General features: G+C 36.8%; 1 protein-coding gene across 4 annotated transcripts in view; it reads left to right on the top strand.

The window, feature by feature from the left end:
• TAB3 (TGF-beta activated kinase 1 (MAP3K7) binding protein 3) overlaps positions 1-14,392 on the top strand; it is a 106,820-nt gene that overhangs the window by 74,327 nt on the left and 18,101 nt on the right. For all 4 annotated transcript variants that reach the window (XM_028482541.1, XM_028482539.1, XM_028482542.1 and 1 more), the window contains 4 exons: positions 374-565; positions 4,642-6,103; positions 6,921-7,081; positions 12,846-12,939. In XM_028482541.1, coding sequence (XP_028338342.1) covers positions 464-565; positions 4,642-6,103; positions 6,921-7,081; positions 12,846-12,939 — 1,819 coding nt within the window. In that variant the 5' untranslated portion in view covers positions 374-463. The remainder of the gene's footprint in view (positions 1-373; positions 566-4,641; positions 6,104-6,920; positions 7,082-12,845; positions 12,940-14,392) is intronic.

Genomic DNA, 14,392 nt, shown 5'->3' with positions numbered 1-14,392 from the left:
GCTTTAGAGGAGTGATGTGATAGCCCTTAGGAAAACATGAGTGATTATACATAAGTAGGATTTCTCAAGACTTAGAAAAATATGGTTGCCAAATAATAATACTCTATTTTTAATCTAGCTGCTGCTTTTTTCATTTTTGAAGCATTAAAATGGAACTGAAGGTTTGGGAATTCTGTTTTTGTTGTTTTTAAACCAGTGATTAGCTGTATATTACATCAGAAAAGTCTTTGGCTAAGTAGAATTTGTCCTATTTTCCAACTTTAGAATTTGGTATACTTATTTTAGATTGCTCATTTTAATGTATTGATGGTTTCTATTTGAATAAAGTGAAATATGTAATTAAATTTAACCATACTTTAATTTCTTTTAATAGAAAATGACTGCAGTATTGGAAGATCATTACTATTGGAAGACCGATTAGCATCCATTTCATAAGAGAAGCTTGACCACCATTTGCTCTGGCATGGCGCAAAACAGTCCACAGCTTGATATGCAGGTTCTCCATGACCTCCGGCAACGTTTCCCCGAGATTCCGGAGGGTGTGGTGTCTCAGTGCATGTTACAGGTAGATTACCCACCAATGATAGTGATATTAAAGTTACAGTTTTCCTTATTAGAGGTGACTTTGTGTTGTAGTGACTAGAACTCAGTTAAGTTTTCTTGTTTATGCTGGGAGAACATTTAGAGCAGGATTTCTCAACCTTGGCACTGTCGACATTTTGGGCTGGACATATTGTCTGTTGTGGGGGTCTGCCTTGTGCATTGTAGGACGTTTAGTAGCATCCCTGGCTTCCACCCACTAAATGCCATTAGTATCCCTGCAGTTGTGACAACCAAAAATGTCTCCATGGGAGACAAAATCTCCATGTTCCATGGGAGGCGCAATCTCCCCCATTGAGAACCAGTGATTTAGGGAAAAGAATAAAGGCATGTAGAAAAAAAGAAAGATTCTTCATGCATTTCACTTCTTAAATTTTGGGGGTTGTGTCATCAGTCCCCAAATCCTTAGAATTGAATTTTGAATTTCGAATTTATCATTATAACTTCTTAAACTATATACTTTCTTAGCCTATTTTTTAAAGTTTTTAGAAAGTTCCCTCCCTTTCTTACTGTTTTTCTAGTTAGTAAATGCTTACTAATATCTAATTTTAAGTGGAAGGCTACTTTCTTTAGTTTAATCACACTACTTTTGTCTTGTTGTCTTCTATTGAAATAAATCTTTCATCTCTGATAGAACGTGTCTTCCCACTCACGGGGCCACAGAGAAATAGGCCTAACACTCCCCCTGTTGAGTTTTGCATCATCCTTCACAGAATCGCAGTGTGTTTTGGGTTACAGCATTTCCCTAGTTGGTTGACTTCGGGGAGCAGTATTTCTATCCTGCCCACTGGACTTCCTTACACAATCAGTTCAAACTCTATGTTACTGCATAATATGCAAGCTCTCCCTTACAGTGTGAGCTGCTCAGGATATAATGTAAGCCTATATATAGTTGAGGTTAATTGCAAATAGAGACTCACAGATCAGTGGTGGTAACAGAGGTGCTTCCTTTGTTTGCAGGCCCTTCTACTAGGTCTCGTTTTTGTGTTATAGCTTGTCTTTATTTTTTCTAACATAACATTTCCACTCTGAATTTCCACTCTTTACTTTAGCCCCATTTTGGTCTCTGGTAGAGCAAAGGTACTTCCCACTGGAGTGAAACCCTTCTAGTTTAAACCAACTTCCTAGCAGTTAACCTTCCTAACTTATTCTAGGGTCCCACCTTGTTTTTTAATTTAATTTAATTTAGCCCTTTAGTTTTTCAAGGCTTATTGTCTTCGTTTTACTAAATTGAAAGAATGGAACTTTGAATTCAACTCAGTGAACATTTGTTGATAACTTACATTGTCCTAAGTCTTTTACTTTTTTGTTCCTTTGGGATTAATATTGTTTATCAGTATGGACACTTACCACCTGCTGGCTCTGGAAAGTTTCTCTGTTTGCATTAAAATATATAAGACTCAGTAGTTTGCCTTTTTTTCCTTTTAATTGAAGTATAGTTGATTTACAACGTTGTGTTAGTTTCAGGTGTACAGCAAAGTGATTCAGTTATACACAGACATATATCCATTCTTTTTCAGATTCTTTTCCATTATAGGTTATTATAAGATTTTGAATACAGTATAGTTCCCTGTGCTATACAGTAGGTCCTTGTTTATCTATTTTATCCCAAACTCTTAATTTATCCCTCCCTCCCTCTCCAGTAGTTTGCATTTAATACATAAGCATTAAAGCCTCTCTCTAGGTTATCATCCCCCAGTTTAGGACCACGTTTTAGGGGTATGATGCTTCATTGGCTCATTCCTTTCATGAGTGTTCACATATGTCTTCTTAAAACTTCTGACCTCTTTATCCAGCTAAACAATTTTTATTTCTTTATTCTTCATATTTACCATTTGATAAATTTTTTTATCCTTTTTTTTTCTTTTTAAGACATTTAGCAGGTCAGATATGACATTTGAATCTATTGTGGTGGTATTTTTAAAATACTTCCGTAAAGATAATACTTAAATGTCTTGTATTTGTGGTTTTAAATTTTTCTTCCTAAGAAAATGTACTCAGCTTGTCACGGTAGACATACATTTGAATAGGCTGACAGCTCCAACTTGGCATCATTTAAATTTGTATCTTTTTTTGTGGCAGTACTAATTAGGCAACTGAATTCAATGTAGAAAACATGAAATTTTAGAATAATTAGTAAAAATGTCAAATAGTGAAGTGTCTGTTACTGCTTAGGTTTCAAATAAAACTCTAGTTTTTGTTCTCCTTTTAATCCATAGGTTTATAAAAAAAACTTGAAGGAGCTAATACTCTTTTTTTTTTTTTCCCCTTCAGATATCTGTCAGTGACATTGTCTTGTTGGCAATCAGTTTGAATCCTTTGGCTCCAAATTTGCTTAGTATCTAGCAATATCTGTCTTCTTTCTTAATGTCTATCTTCCTTCCCTTGATCAGCATGGTTTCAAGCAGGATAAGAAAAAGCCCAAACTTAATTGTTTTCTTGTATTTCAACAATTACTTTTTTCCTTGGCTCAGAAAGTATTTTAAAAATTATTTGACTTTTAGTATCAAAAGTTTTATATAAGGTGAAGGATAAAAGTTATTATGGAGTTTTTGATAAAGCCAATTCTTTGAATTTCTGAGAATTCATTTTACAAAGGTTTGCTTGACTGAATTTTCTTTTACTTCCTCAAGTTTCAGTATAGTAATGTACTTTTGGCCTAACATGCTGTCCCTTGAAATTATTGTGTTATAGTAGAAAGAGCACTGGGAGTCAGAAGACCAAGAATCTAGAACTGGCTCTCCAGTTAACTAGTTAAGCGCTTGTTGTCAAGTCATGTAACTTCCCAGGCATCTCTTTGCTCATCTGTAAGTGAGTTGAGTTGGAGTAGATGGGACCCCTAAGAGTTCTCTCAGCTCTAAAATTAAAACATTTTATGTCCTCTTTTACATTTAGCTTTATTTGGTTCTCAGCAGAAGTGAAGTGTTTGCTTTCATTTTTATATAAAATGTACTTTTCCCTAGAATATAGTAATATGTGTATATGTGCATATCTGTATATATATTTATGAAATATGGAGAAGGTCATGATAATTGAGAAACTTCAATAGATTATCTCAAAAGCAATGAATAATTGTGTTTTAGGCCAATAAAATAGTTCTGAATTCTGTATTTTAATGGAAAACTATCTTATAGTACCTTAAAATTTTCAAAAGAGGAACTTTTAGTTTGATTACTGTCAGTTGGAACATCTAAAATGTCAGTTTGCTGTTTACCATCTTTGTGTGTGTATATAATTCAAAAAATTGAAATCTTTAAAAGATTTTGGAAGTTTACCAAGCTACGTTTGAGCGGGTAAAAACTTTTGAGACTGTGGGAGTGTGAATGAATTTCATTAAGGCAGTCAAGACCTGGTTTTGTGTTAAATTACCATAATTTGGCAAAGTCACGGAACCATAATTCAAAAAGTGGATTTGTTTTTATACTGATATCTTTTTTTAACTTAATCTTTCATAATGAAACAGACAGTTGAAGTTAGATAGGGTTAGCTTTGGTTAAACGAAAAGTAAAGGCTGCTTTAGAATTTTTGTAGTTTTGAGTTTTTAGGAATTTTATTATAACTTTTTTCTGTTTCGGGTTTCATTACCTTTTGAAAACTAATGCATGGTTATTGTCATGTGTATCAGCTTAAATATTAATGATGGATATTACTTATACTTATATATTACAGCAAGTGTGGTGAATCCAAGATTAGCCCAGCATTTTAATTTGTTGAGATGCAACAAGTGTAAGATGAGTCCTGGATTTGGAGTCAGAAAAGTTGGGGTTGAGTCACAATGTTCATTAGTAGGTACTTTACATTTCTGTAGCAGTAGCAGTAGCGGTAGTACTAGTTATGTGAGCTAAATGTCTGTAAAATAATATGGATTGTTTGGGATCTCCTTTTCAGGGTCGATGACTATAAAGCTTTTTGTGTTTAAAATACTGTCCTCTACTTATTCTATGACAATTATATTTACATAATTCTGTGGCAAAGCTTGACTTCCCACTGTTAGGATTTGTCCATTTTGCCAATGTTATTTTTACCATTTCTCTCCCCTAGAACAACAACAATCTTGAAGCCTGTTGCCGAGCGCTTTCCCAGGAGAGTAGCAAATACTTATATATGGAATACCACAGTCCAGATGACAACAGGATGAATAGAAATCGCCTTTTGCATATTAACCTGGGTATTCATTCTCCTAGTAGCTACCACCCAGGAGATGGAGTGCAACTTAACGGTGGTCGAACACTGGTACACAGCTCAAGTGATGGACATATTGATCCACAGCATGCAGCAGGCAAACAGCTGATATGTTTAGTTCAGGAACCACACTCAGCTCCAGCTGTTGTCGCTGCTACTCCCAACTACAATCCATTTTTTATGAATGAACAGAACAGAAGTGCAGCTACTCCTCCTTCACAGCCACCTCAACAGCCATCTTCCATTCAAACAGGAATGAATCCATCTGCTATGCAAGGGCCTTCAGCACCACCACCGCCACCTCCTTCATACATGCACATACCTCGGTATAGTACAAATCCAATTACTGTTACAGTATCCCAGAACCTCCCTTCTGGACAGACTGTACCAAGAGCTTTACAAATTCTTCCACAAATTCCAAGCAATCTTTATGGGTCTCCTGGTTCTATCTATATTAGACAGACATCTCAGAGTTCATCAGGAAGACAAACTCCTCAGAGTACGCCATGGCAGTCCTCACCACAGGGCCCAGTGCCTCATTATAGCCAGCGTCCTTTACCTGTTTATCCACATCAACAGAACTATCAAGCTTCTCAGTATTCTCCCAAACAACAGCAGATCCCTCAACCTGCTTACCATTCACCACCACCTTCTCAATGTCCTTCACCCTTCAGCTCTCCACAGCATCAAGTACAACCATCCCAGCTGGGCCACCCTAGTTCCCATGTCTTTATGCCACCTAGTCCTTCAACTACTCCACCCCATCCATATCAACAAGGACCTCCTAGCTATCAGAAACAGGGAAGTCATTCAGTAGCCTATCTCCCATATACACCATCTAGCTTACCCAAAGGATCCATGAAGAAGATAGAAATTACAGTCGAACCCTCTCAGAGATCTGGGACAGCAATTAATAGGAGTCCTTCACCTATCAGTAATCAGCCATCTCCACGGAGTCAGCACTCATTGTACACAGCCACCACGCCACCTTCAAGTTCTCCTTCAAGAGGGATATCCAGTCAACCAAAACCTCCATTTAGTGTCAATCCTGTGTATATTACATATACACAGCCAACTGGACCTTCTTGCGCTCCTTCACCATCTCCTCGGATGATACCAAACCCAACTACAGTTTTTAAAATTACTGTAGGCCGAGCAACAACTGAAAATCTTTTAAATTTAGTGGACCAAGAAGAACGTTCTGCAGCCCCAGAACCTATTCAGCCCATTTCAGTGATACCAGGCTCTGGGGGAGAAAAGGGAAGCCATAAATATCAGAGAAGTTCTAGTTCTGGATCAGATGACTATGCCTATACACAAGGTAATTTTACCCCTTTTTTGTAATTTAATCTTTGTGGTGAGGTGGCAGTCTCCTATTCAAAATAAAATAATTTATATTAGCTGTTTAATTTTAATTAAATATTTAGTATTTATTAAATATTGGGCACTAGCATTGCTATTAAGAATAGGGTTAGTGCTTCAGAATCATCTACAGACTTTGCTTTAAAACTTAAAAATATAGGCATGATAATAGTGACCTCTAAAAGACTTCTTTTTTAGGAAGAACATTCATTGGGAGAAAAATATAGACAAGTGAAATCAATATTGTCAAAAATACAAACTACAGGGCTTCCCTGGTGGCGCAGTGGTTGAGAGTCCGCCTGCCGATGCAGGGGACACGGGTTCGTGCCCCGGTCCGGGAAGATCCCACATGCCGCGGAGCGGCTGGGCCCGTGAGCCATGGCCGCTGAGCCTGGGCGTCCGGAGCCTGTGCTCCGCAACGGGAGAGGCCACAGCAGTGAGAAGCCCGTGTACCGCAAAACAAAAAAACAAAAAAACCCCTGGTTTTGAGCCTGTTTAAAACGCACACAGGTATAGTTAAAGAGAATCTTGGGGAAATGAAGGACAGTAGAACAAGAGGAATGTATAGATGGTGTCATTTTGGCAGAAGTTACAAGAGCTAAATTAAAGCAGATTTGAAGGCAGAATAGCATTAGAAAGACATGAGAGTAAATGTCACCTGAAGTTGAATGACAGGGTTCTTTACAGGTATTTCATACATTAGCAATGCATATAGAAATTTCCCAGTCACTTGTTCAATGTTACTTTCTGCAATGACTTTATCTGTAATGCTATAGCCTTGCTGTTACATCAGCGAGCAAGGATGGAGAGGTTAGCAAAGCAATTGAAACTTGAGAAAGAGGAGCTAGAGCAATTGAAGGCTGAAGTTAACAGTATGGAGCATGACCTGATGCAGAGACGGCTCAGAAGGGTCAGCTGCACCACTGCGATCCCAACGGTAAGTACGATCTATTAGGATGCATGGATAGGAAGGTGGACGTGTTGGCTGTCCAGGCTGTTTGTTTTTCTTTTAGGTTTTATTCCTGGCACAGTTTTGGTTTTTGTTTCTGTTTTTTAAACAATGGATGAAGGACTTCTGCCTTCTGTTCTCATCAAAATAACTTGATGCTTTATTTTTTTTTCTCGTGTGAATTCCATAGACTCATCACTATTTTCAAATACTGACAGTTATAATCAAGGTAAAGCATCTCATTCACTATAAATTGCTTTCTGTCCGAATAGAAATGAAAAGTACGCCTTAACAAAATACTTTATACATTGTTCTCATGTATTCATTTATTCTTTTAAGCATATTGTATATATATTTTTCAAACATTTAGAAGTTATTTTTCTAAGTACATTAATGCACGTAAGTTAGATCAAGATGAATATGCATTTTGGGAAAGTGTTGACTCTAGAATATTTTAAAGCAGAGCAATTTCGTTAGTGTAAATAATTGTAGAAAGTAAGATAATAGTATTAACAGTGGTCCTAACAGGAACTGCTCTCATGAAAAGATTTGGCCATATATTTTTAACATGTTGGTTAATATTTGTGAGTTCTAAAGTTCTTTAAAAATTCCGAAAAATTTGAAACAAGTGTCCTAAAATCCTGTGACATCACGAGCTTTCTGTGATCCAACCTATCATTTCGTCTTTCAACATTCATTCGTTCAACGAGCATTTTTTTTTTTTTACAGTTTATGACTGTGGTCCTATGCTAGGAGCTTAGTGTATACCTGCTAGTGGGAGAAATAGACCCATCAGTAGATAACTGTAATACAGTATGGTAAGTGCTGTGTCTGCTCACTGGTAATGAGAGAAGTCATACATCAGCTAATTTAGCCGTGTATACTCAATACACTTTGCTCTCTCACATTATGCTCCTGCTGGAGTGGTCTTCTGAAGCTCTGTGTGTATAAATGCTGTCTGTTCTTCAGGGCTCAACTTAATCTCTACTTTTTCATGGAGCCATTCCTCATGTTCTTACCGTCTCTTAACTAAGGGTAATCTCTTTCTCAGAGCGCACAAGTTTAGAGAAGTTAGTGTATATGTCAGGCCTCTTGCAGACAGGATGTCTGCAGCTATGCCCTCATAGAGAAGTTTTTAACTGAAGTTCGTGGCTTCAAAGGAGATCCGTGAGTCCCTGAAATTATATGCAGAGTTTCCTATGTGTGTTTATATGGGAAGCAGGTCTATAGCTTTCATCTGATTTTCATAAGGTTATTAGAACTCACCTTTTTCCTTTAATTTAATAACTGTATGAAAATCAGTATTATAGCATAATCTAAAAATACTAAACAGTACAGCATTGCTATGTAGGCATAGAGGAAAGGGGAAGGCATTTTAGAAGGGAAAAAGCATGAGGTAGTGAAGGCTTGAAGTCAAGACGGACTTTAAGGAGTCTTTACAGTTCCCTCACTTAAGCTGAGATTTCTGATGTCTTAACAAGTTAATATGCATAGGTAGAATAGTGGAGGTGTTTGAACTGTATTTTGCTGGTAATGGGGAAGCAGTGGAAGTTTTTGAGAAGGTAACTATTGAGAAAAAGGCATATTTAATAATGTAATGAAATTTTTTCTAGTATTGACTAAATACCTAAGTATAGTCAATATCAGAAGTGAGAAGGAAGGGTTTTAATTACTTAAGACACATGGAAAATTACAAAGCTGTCTTTAACTGAAAGATGATACTAATGTAAATCACATCTGTGCCTCATTTTTTTCCCCACTCAAAATCTTAATTATATCCTCTGATTGGGGGAGATATTGAAGAACATAACCCAAATGGGAATCCACCAGTGGTGGGTGGGCACTTCGGAGTCCTTTAGGTACTTGTAGAGTATAAACAAATTTTCTTTTGTTTATACTGTATGAAACTGTAGAGAAGACTTTAGAGAATGACTTTAGAGAAATCATTTCTCTAAAATAACCATATAAACTTTGTTTAGCAACTTCTTGCTGTATAATAATCCCTGCTAAAGCCCTATTGATTTCTTTGTTGTTGTTGGAAGTAGAGAATTGTCTAACGTAGCATAGAGCAGTGCTTTTAAAAAAAAAAAAACAGATTTCACACGAGAGCTTTTATTGATGAGACTTCTTTAGAAAAAGAGGGAAGTTAGTCAAACTGCTGCCCTACGCTATAATTTATTTTTAACTTTTTGTTATAGAGAATTTCAAACATACATAAAATAAGCAGAATAGTATAGTGAACTCCTGTGTAGCCATCACCCAGCTTCAGAGATGAGTGGCTCATGTGGGTGATAATATCTGAGAGGTGAGAAATTTGAGTGTGTGATTCCCATGTGTTTCCACTGCCAGGCCTAGAGTAATAACATAGAAGACTAATAGGAATGCATGGCTGTAGAACAGTTATACATGGTGGTTAAGATCTGGGCTCTCAATGCAGGTGTGAATTTGAATCCTACTTCTTTTCTGCTCCTTCTCTGTCACTCGTATATCCTTGGATAAGCAGCTTCCTTTATGCTTGTTTTCTGGGGAGTACCCATCTCATGGGATTTTTGTTAGAATTAAGTAAGGTAATATACATTAAACAATTTATACAATGCCCAACAGATAGTATTCTTACAAAATAAATGTTTACAAGATACCGGAGAAATCTGCTTTAGGTATATATATACATAATGCAAATCTGAAATATTTTGGAAAAATTTGATTTCCTTTTAACTTTAGGAACATGTATAACATAAGGGTATGTATTATGTAGGAAATTAATTAAGAAATAAAGCATTTAGTCATAATTCCCTTTTTGTTCATAGAGGCTCATTCATGGCACCATGATGTAGTTGAAAGGGTGCCTACATAGGCTCTGGAGCCAGAATAACTCCTTACTCACTGGTTCTAACTTCTCTGTATCTGATTTCCCCTATTTATAAGAGGTATATTTTAATATTATTGTCAAGATAAAGAGGCAGTATATGTAAACTGCCTGGTGTGAAGTGGGTGCTCAATAAATGGGTATCACTATCATTGTCCCACTCGTGTAGGATCATACAAGAGAATCAACTTTTTTGCTGCTAAGCACATACTGCCTCTTTTACATTTCAAATTAATTTCTTACCAAGTAGTGTATAAAAAAATTGGTTAGAAACCTGTGTGCCTCATGAAACTGAAATGCAGGTTTGTGACCAGCTATATGTGCAGTTGCAGATGATTAGAGGAGCAGTGAAATAACCTTTCCAAGGAGGGCAGAAGTGAAGGATGCATAACGGCCATCATTTTTCTCAGTCTCCTGTTTGCAAAGCACTGTATTAAATGCTGTGGGAGATGTCATCTCTTAACAACATTTGTATGTGAAAAGACATACATATATCTGTCTGTGAACCTGTACGTGTGTGTGTGAGAGAGAGAGAGAGAGGGAGGGAGGGAGGGAGAGAGAGAGATAGAAAAGATAATGTAAGACAGTAAATCAGAAGTGCTGGCCAACTAAATGGTAGTGATATTAAGTACTTTCAGAGTTCTGAGATAGAAATGTTAGTTTTTGCTAGTAGGGTTCAAAGATGGGACACTTTCATGGAGAAGGGGGAAATTTAAGTTATACCTTGAAGGAAAAATAAGATTTTAATAATCAGAGAGCTTCCAATTACTCCCTCCCACAAGTTTTTCCCCTTCATTCATCTTGTCCTGATTAATTGGGTTTTTGGACCAATCCACAATCCCAGATGCGTAATTGGGGCCAAACCATGAAAGAACATTAGTGGTCTTCGACCTTGGTCTCTTTGAGACAACTTCTTAAACTGATGGAACAGGTGACTCAAGGTATTTCTGCCACCTTTTGGAAAAAAGCTTAGAATTTTTTTTACTTGGAAATGTCAGATATAAAACATCCTGGTACTTTACAAATTACACACAACCAATCTTGAAACCCCCTCCCCGATGAAAATACCGTATACTTTTGGACAAAGGGTAGTAATGTTTCAGAAACAGCTTTTTTTCCCCTCAATCAGAAGCTATGAAGATGGACATAGGAATCTTACAGATAAACTCTTAGTTGTAGTGAGTTCCAGTGGTTCTCCTGTCTTTGGAAATGAGCATGTTGACGAGAGCTTTTTTGTTGTTATAAGCACATGTATAGTAGCCTCTTGAGTATAAAGTGTATTATAATATTTCCATACTCAGTTACCGAGCTTCACTATTCAGGACCGCTGTGGCTGAAACATTCCCTTCCCCCCGCAAATACATAGGAAGGATTTGCTCCTTTCGGTACTTGACTTTCCCAGTGATTCTACAGAGAAAAGCATAGGTTCTTTCACATATTCCTAGGAAGACAGCGTCACTCTTTGAAACCCTTGACCAAGTGCTTTATCTTTAATATAAATGCTCAGATATGTTTTAAACTTTTATTATTTAATTACAAGGTGTAAGCATTTTGCATGTTAACATCACATGGCTTGCCCCTAGGAAGGAGAAAAGAAAAGTAATCCCTAATAAATATTTCACAATGACTTTTTTGTTCCCCTAGCATTCTAAGGGATTGTAGCTCTTACTATATTCTGCCTGTTATATCATTTTAAAAACTTTTGACACCTGCTAATTTAATGGGCATTCCCAGTTATTCTGATATGTCCTAACAGCATAATATCTTGCATTATTGGTAATTAAGATAACCCATTTTGCTTATTTTTCTTCACTTTTGTATTTAGTTTTTAGCAAAACAACATGCTTTTAACAGAATAGGAGTTTATTGTCTTCCTATCACAGCAGATATTTATCTTTTACTTCATGTGGTTGAAATCACCTGAGTGACTGGGTTAATAGCTGTGTTGTGCTGTGCTGAAAGATTCAGTACCCATGCCTCTGGAGTCTAAACTCTATTTTTTACTGTACATATATGTAAATAGTAAGGAAATTCAGAATCTCGAGGGAAGTAGCGGCTTCCAAAAAGCTTTATTTAACTGAAAAATAGGGCTCTCTTCACATTTCAGAGTCTCATGTATGCCCCTGAAAGACCTAGGGAGTAGGCTGGGCTGGAAAGGTCAAGGCAGAAGGAAACAGAGTTGGAGGAAGAATGGAATCCATTTGTTTCTGAAATTTTCATGTACTAGATTAATAGCTTCCTTTGATCTAGAAAAAAAGAAAAAAAGATTTCTATATACGTTTATATGGAAGACCTCTATATAAATCCTGGCTTTATCAATTATGTTTCTTATAACCTTGGGAAAATTATATAACTTCTTTGTGCCTCAGGCTTTCTCATGTATAAATTGGGGGTGATCTCAGTACTTACCTGGGAAGATCGTTTTGAGGAAAGAATGAGAGAATTCTGGTGAACATAGTGCTTGACAATTAATAAGCATTAATTAAAATTAGTACTGTTGTAATTTTTACCAGCCTCGATGAGACTAAAATCTTGGACGTTGCTTGTTTAAAAGGTTGATTCTTAGTTTCCCTTACCATGAAAACGTAGAAATAAAATATTCTCAATGCTTTGTGATTAAAATATGGTAGTATTGTATAAGAGAACATAGTGTAGTATTTACAGCCCCGCCACATTATATGCAGATTTTGTTTATATGTGGCCATACTGATGTCACCACTTTATTCCTTGAAAAACATACAGGACTTCTTAAACATGCCCTTTAATGGATTAGGGCCATTTTCTTGGTAATAACCAATCAGAACGATTAACGTGAGTAGCAGTTCTTAAATGTTGGGCTTGATAATGACTTTCCCACAATTGCTATTTTGGGTCCTTTCTTACTAGCCTGAGGAAATGACAAGATTGAGAAGCATGAACAGACAACTCCAGATAAATGTTGACTGTACACTGAAAGAAGTTGACCTCCTTCAATCTAGAGGTATAGACTTGATTATTTGGTAAACCATAAGTAATAGTGTGGTGTTTTAAGCTGCTTAAATAGCAATCATTTTGGTTTTACAGATATAATGGATAAAAACTCTCTCTCAAAAGATCACAGTCCTGGTAGAGATCCCTCCCTCCATGGTCATAGATCAGATTTGGGTGATCAAAAAATAGTATTACTTTGGCAACTTCATCATTAAGTTCTTACCATTTAGACCGTTTTATGTTGTTACTCTGTATTATCCTCTTTTAGTCATTTACTGTGAATATTTTATTAATTGCTGGGGTTTAATTCTAAAACTTAGTAGATTTATATTATGTGATAGTCATCTAAGATATCTGTAAAAATAGGGATCCCAAATCAGAACATCAGATTTCTCACTTTAAAAATAAATTCTATATGCGGTTTTTTATGTTATCTGTTACATGAAAACATTCAACTCTATCTTAGATATTTTGTTTTTGGGTTTTTTTTGGCTCTCTTATAGAAGTGTATGTACTACAGTAGAAGCTCTCTTAATTGACTTTGATGTACCCAGCTCGCCAGGCTAGAGATATTCTTCATTTTCCTCTGTAAAACACACAGCCAGGAGGCTGCATTCTGGCATGTCTCTGTACTGTTGCTCGCATCAGCTGAACTGTCTGCTTACCAAGAGTCAGTTGTGCCTGTGCCTGTTTTTAACCCCGTTTAAATTACAGAAGTATTGTAACTGGCATAATGTTTTCAAAACTGACATGAATGCAGGAGTAGCTGCTCTTTCTATAAAAGCCATAGGCAACTGCTTTTTAAAGACTCAAAGGGAAACACTTATTTATATATATATATATATATATATATATATATATAGGGACTGTGAATTAGATATGGGTGAAAACAACTGAAAAGGCTTAAGTGGAAAATCAAAAATCTAAGAGAGGATTCTATTGTCAAATGTTCTTAAAGTATCATCAAAACAGGGAATTATAGATCAGGGTGCAGCAAACTAGCCTGCTCTCTGTTTCTGTAAATAGTTTTAGTGGAACATAGCCAGACCCATTTGTCTGCATATTGTCTGGGGCTGCTTTTGTGTTTCAACAGCACTGGAGGGCTTACAACTGTATTACAGGTCCACAAAGCCTAAAACTTTTCTTATCTGGCCCTTTACAGGAAGTTTGCCCACCCCCACTTTAGATCATCATAGAAGTCTGGTCAACAGATAGGTAAAGAAAAGGTCTTGGTCCAACATTAAAATATTGCTATGTTTATATGTTTTGTTACATTAAAGTTGGCCTGGGCTTCCCTGGTGGCACAGTGGATAAGAATCCACCTGCCAATGCGGGGGACACGGGTTCGAGCCCTGGTCCGGGAAGATCCCTCATGCCACGGAGCAACTAAGCCCGTGCACCACAACTACTGAGGCCCGTGCCTAGAGCCCGTGCTCCGCAACACGGGGGACATGGGTTTGAGC

Source organism: Physeter macrocephalus, chromosome 21 (assembly GCF_002837175.3).
Source record: "Physeter macrocephalus isolate SW-GA chromosome 21, ASM283717v5, whole genome shotgun sequence".
Lineage (NCBI taxonomy): Eukaryota > Metazoa > Chordata > Mammalia > Artiodactyla > Physeteridae > Physeter > Physeter macrocephalus.
This window is presented reverse-complemented; position numbering and strand designations above follow the sequence as displayed.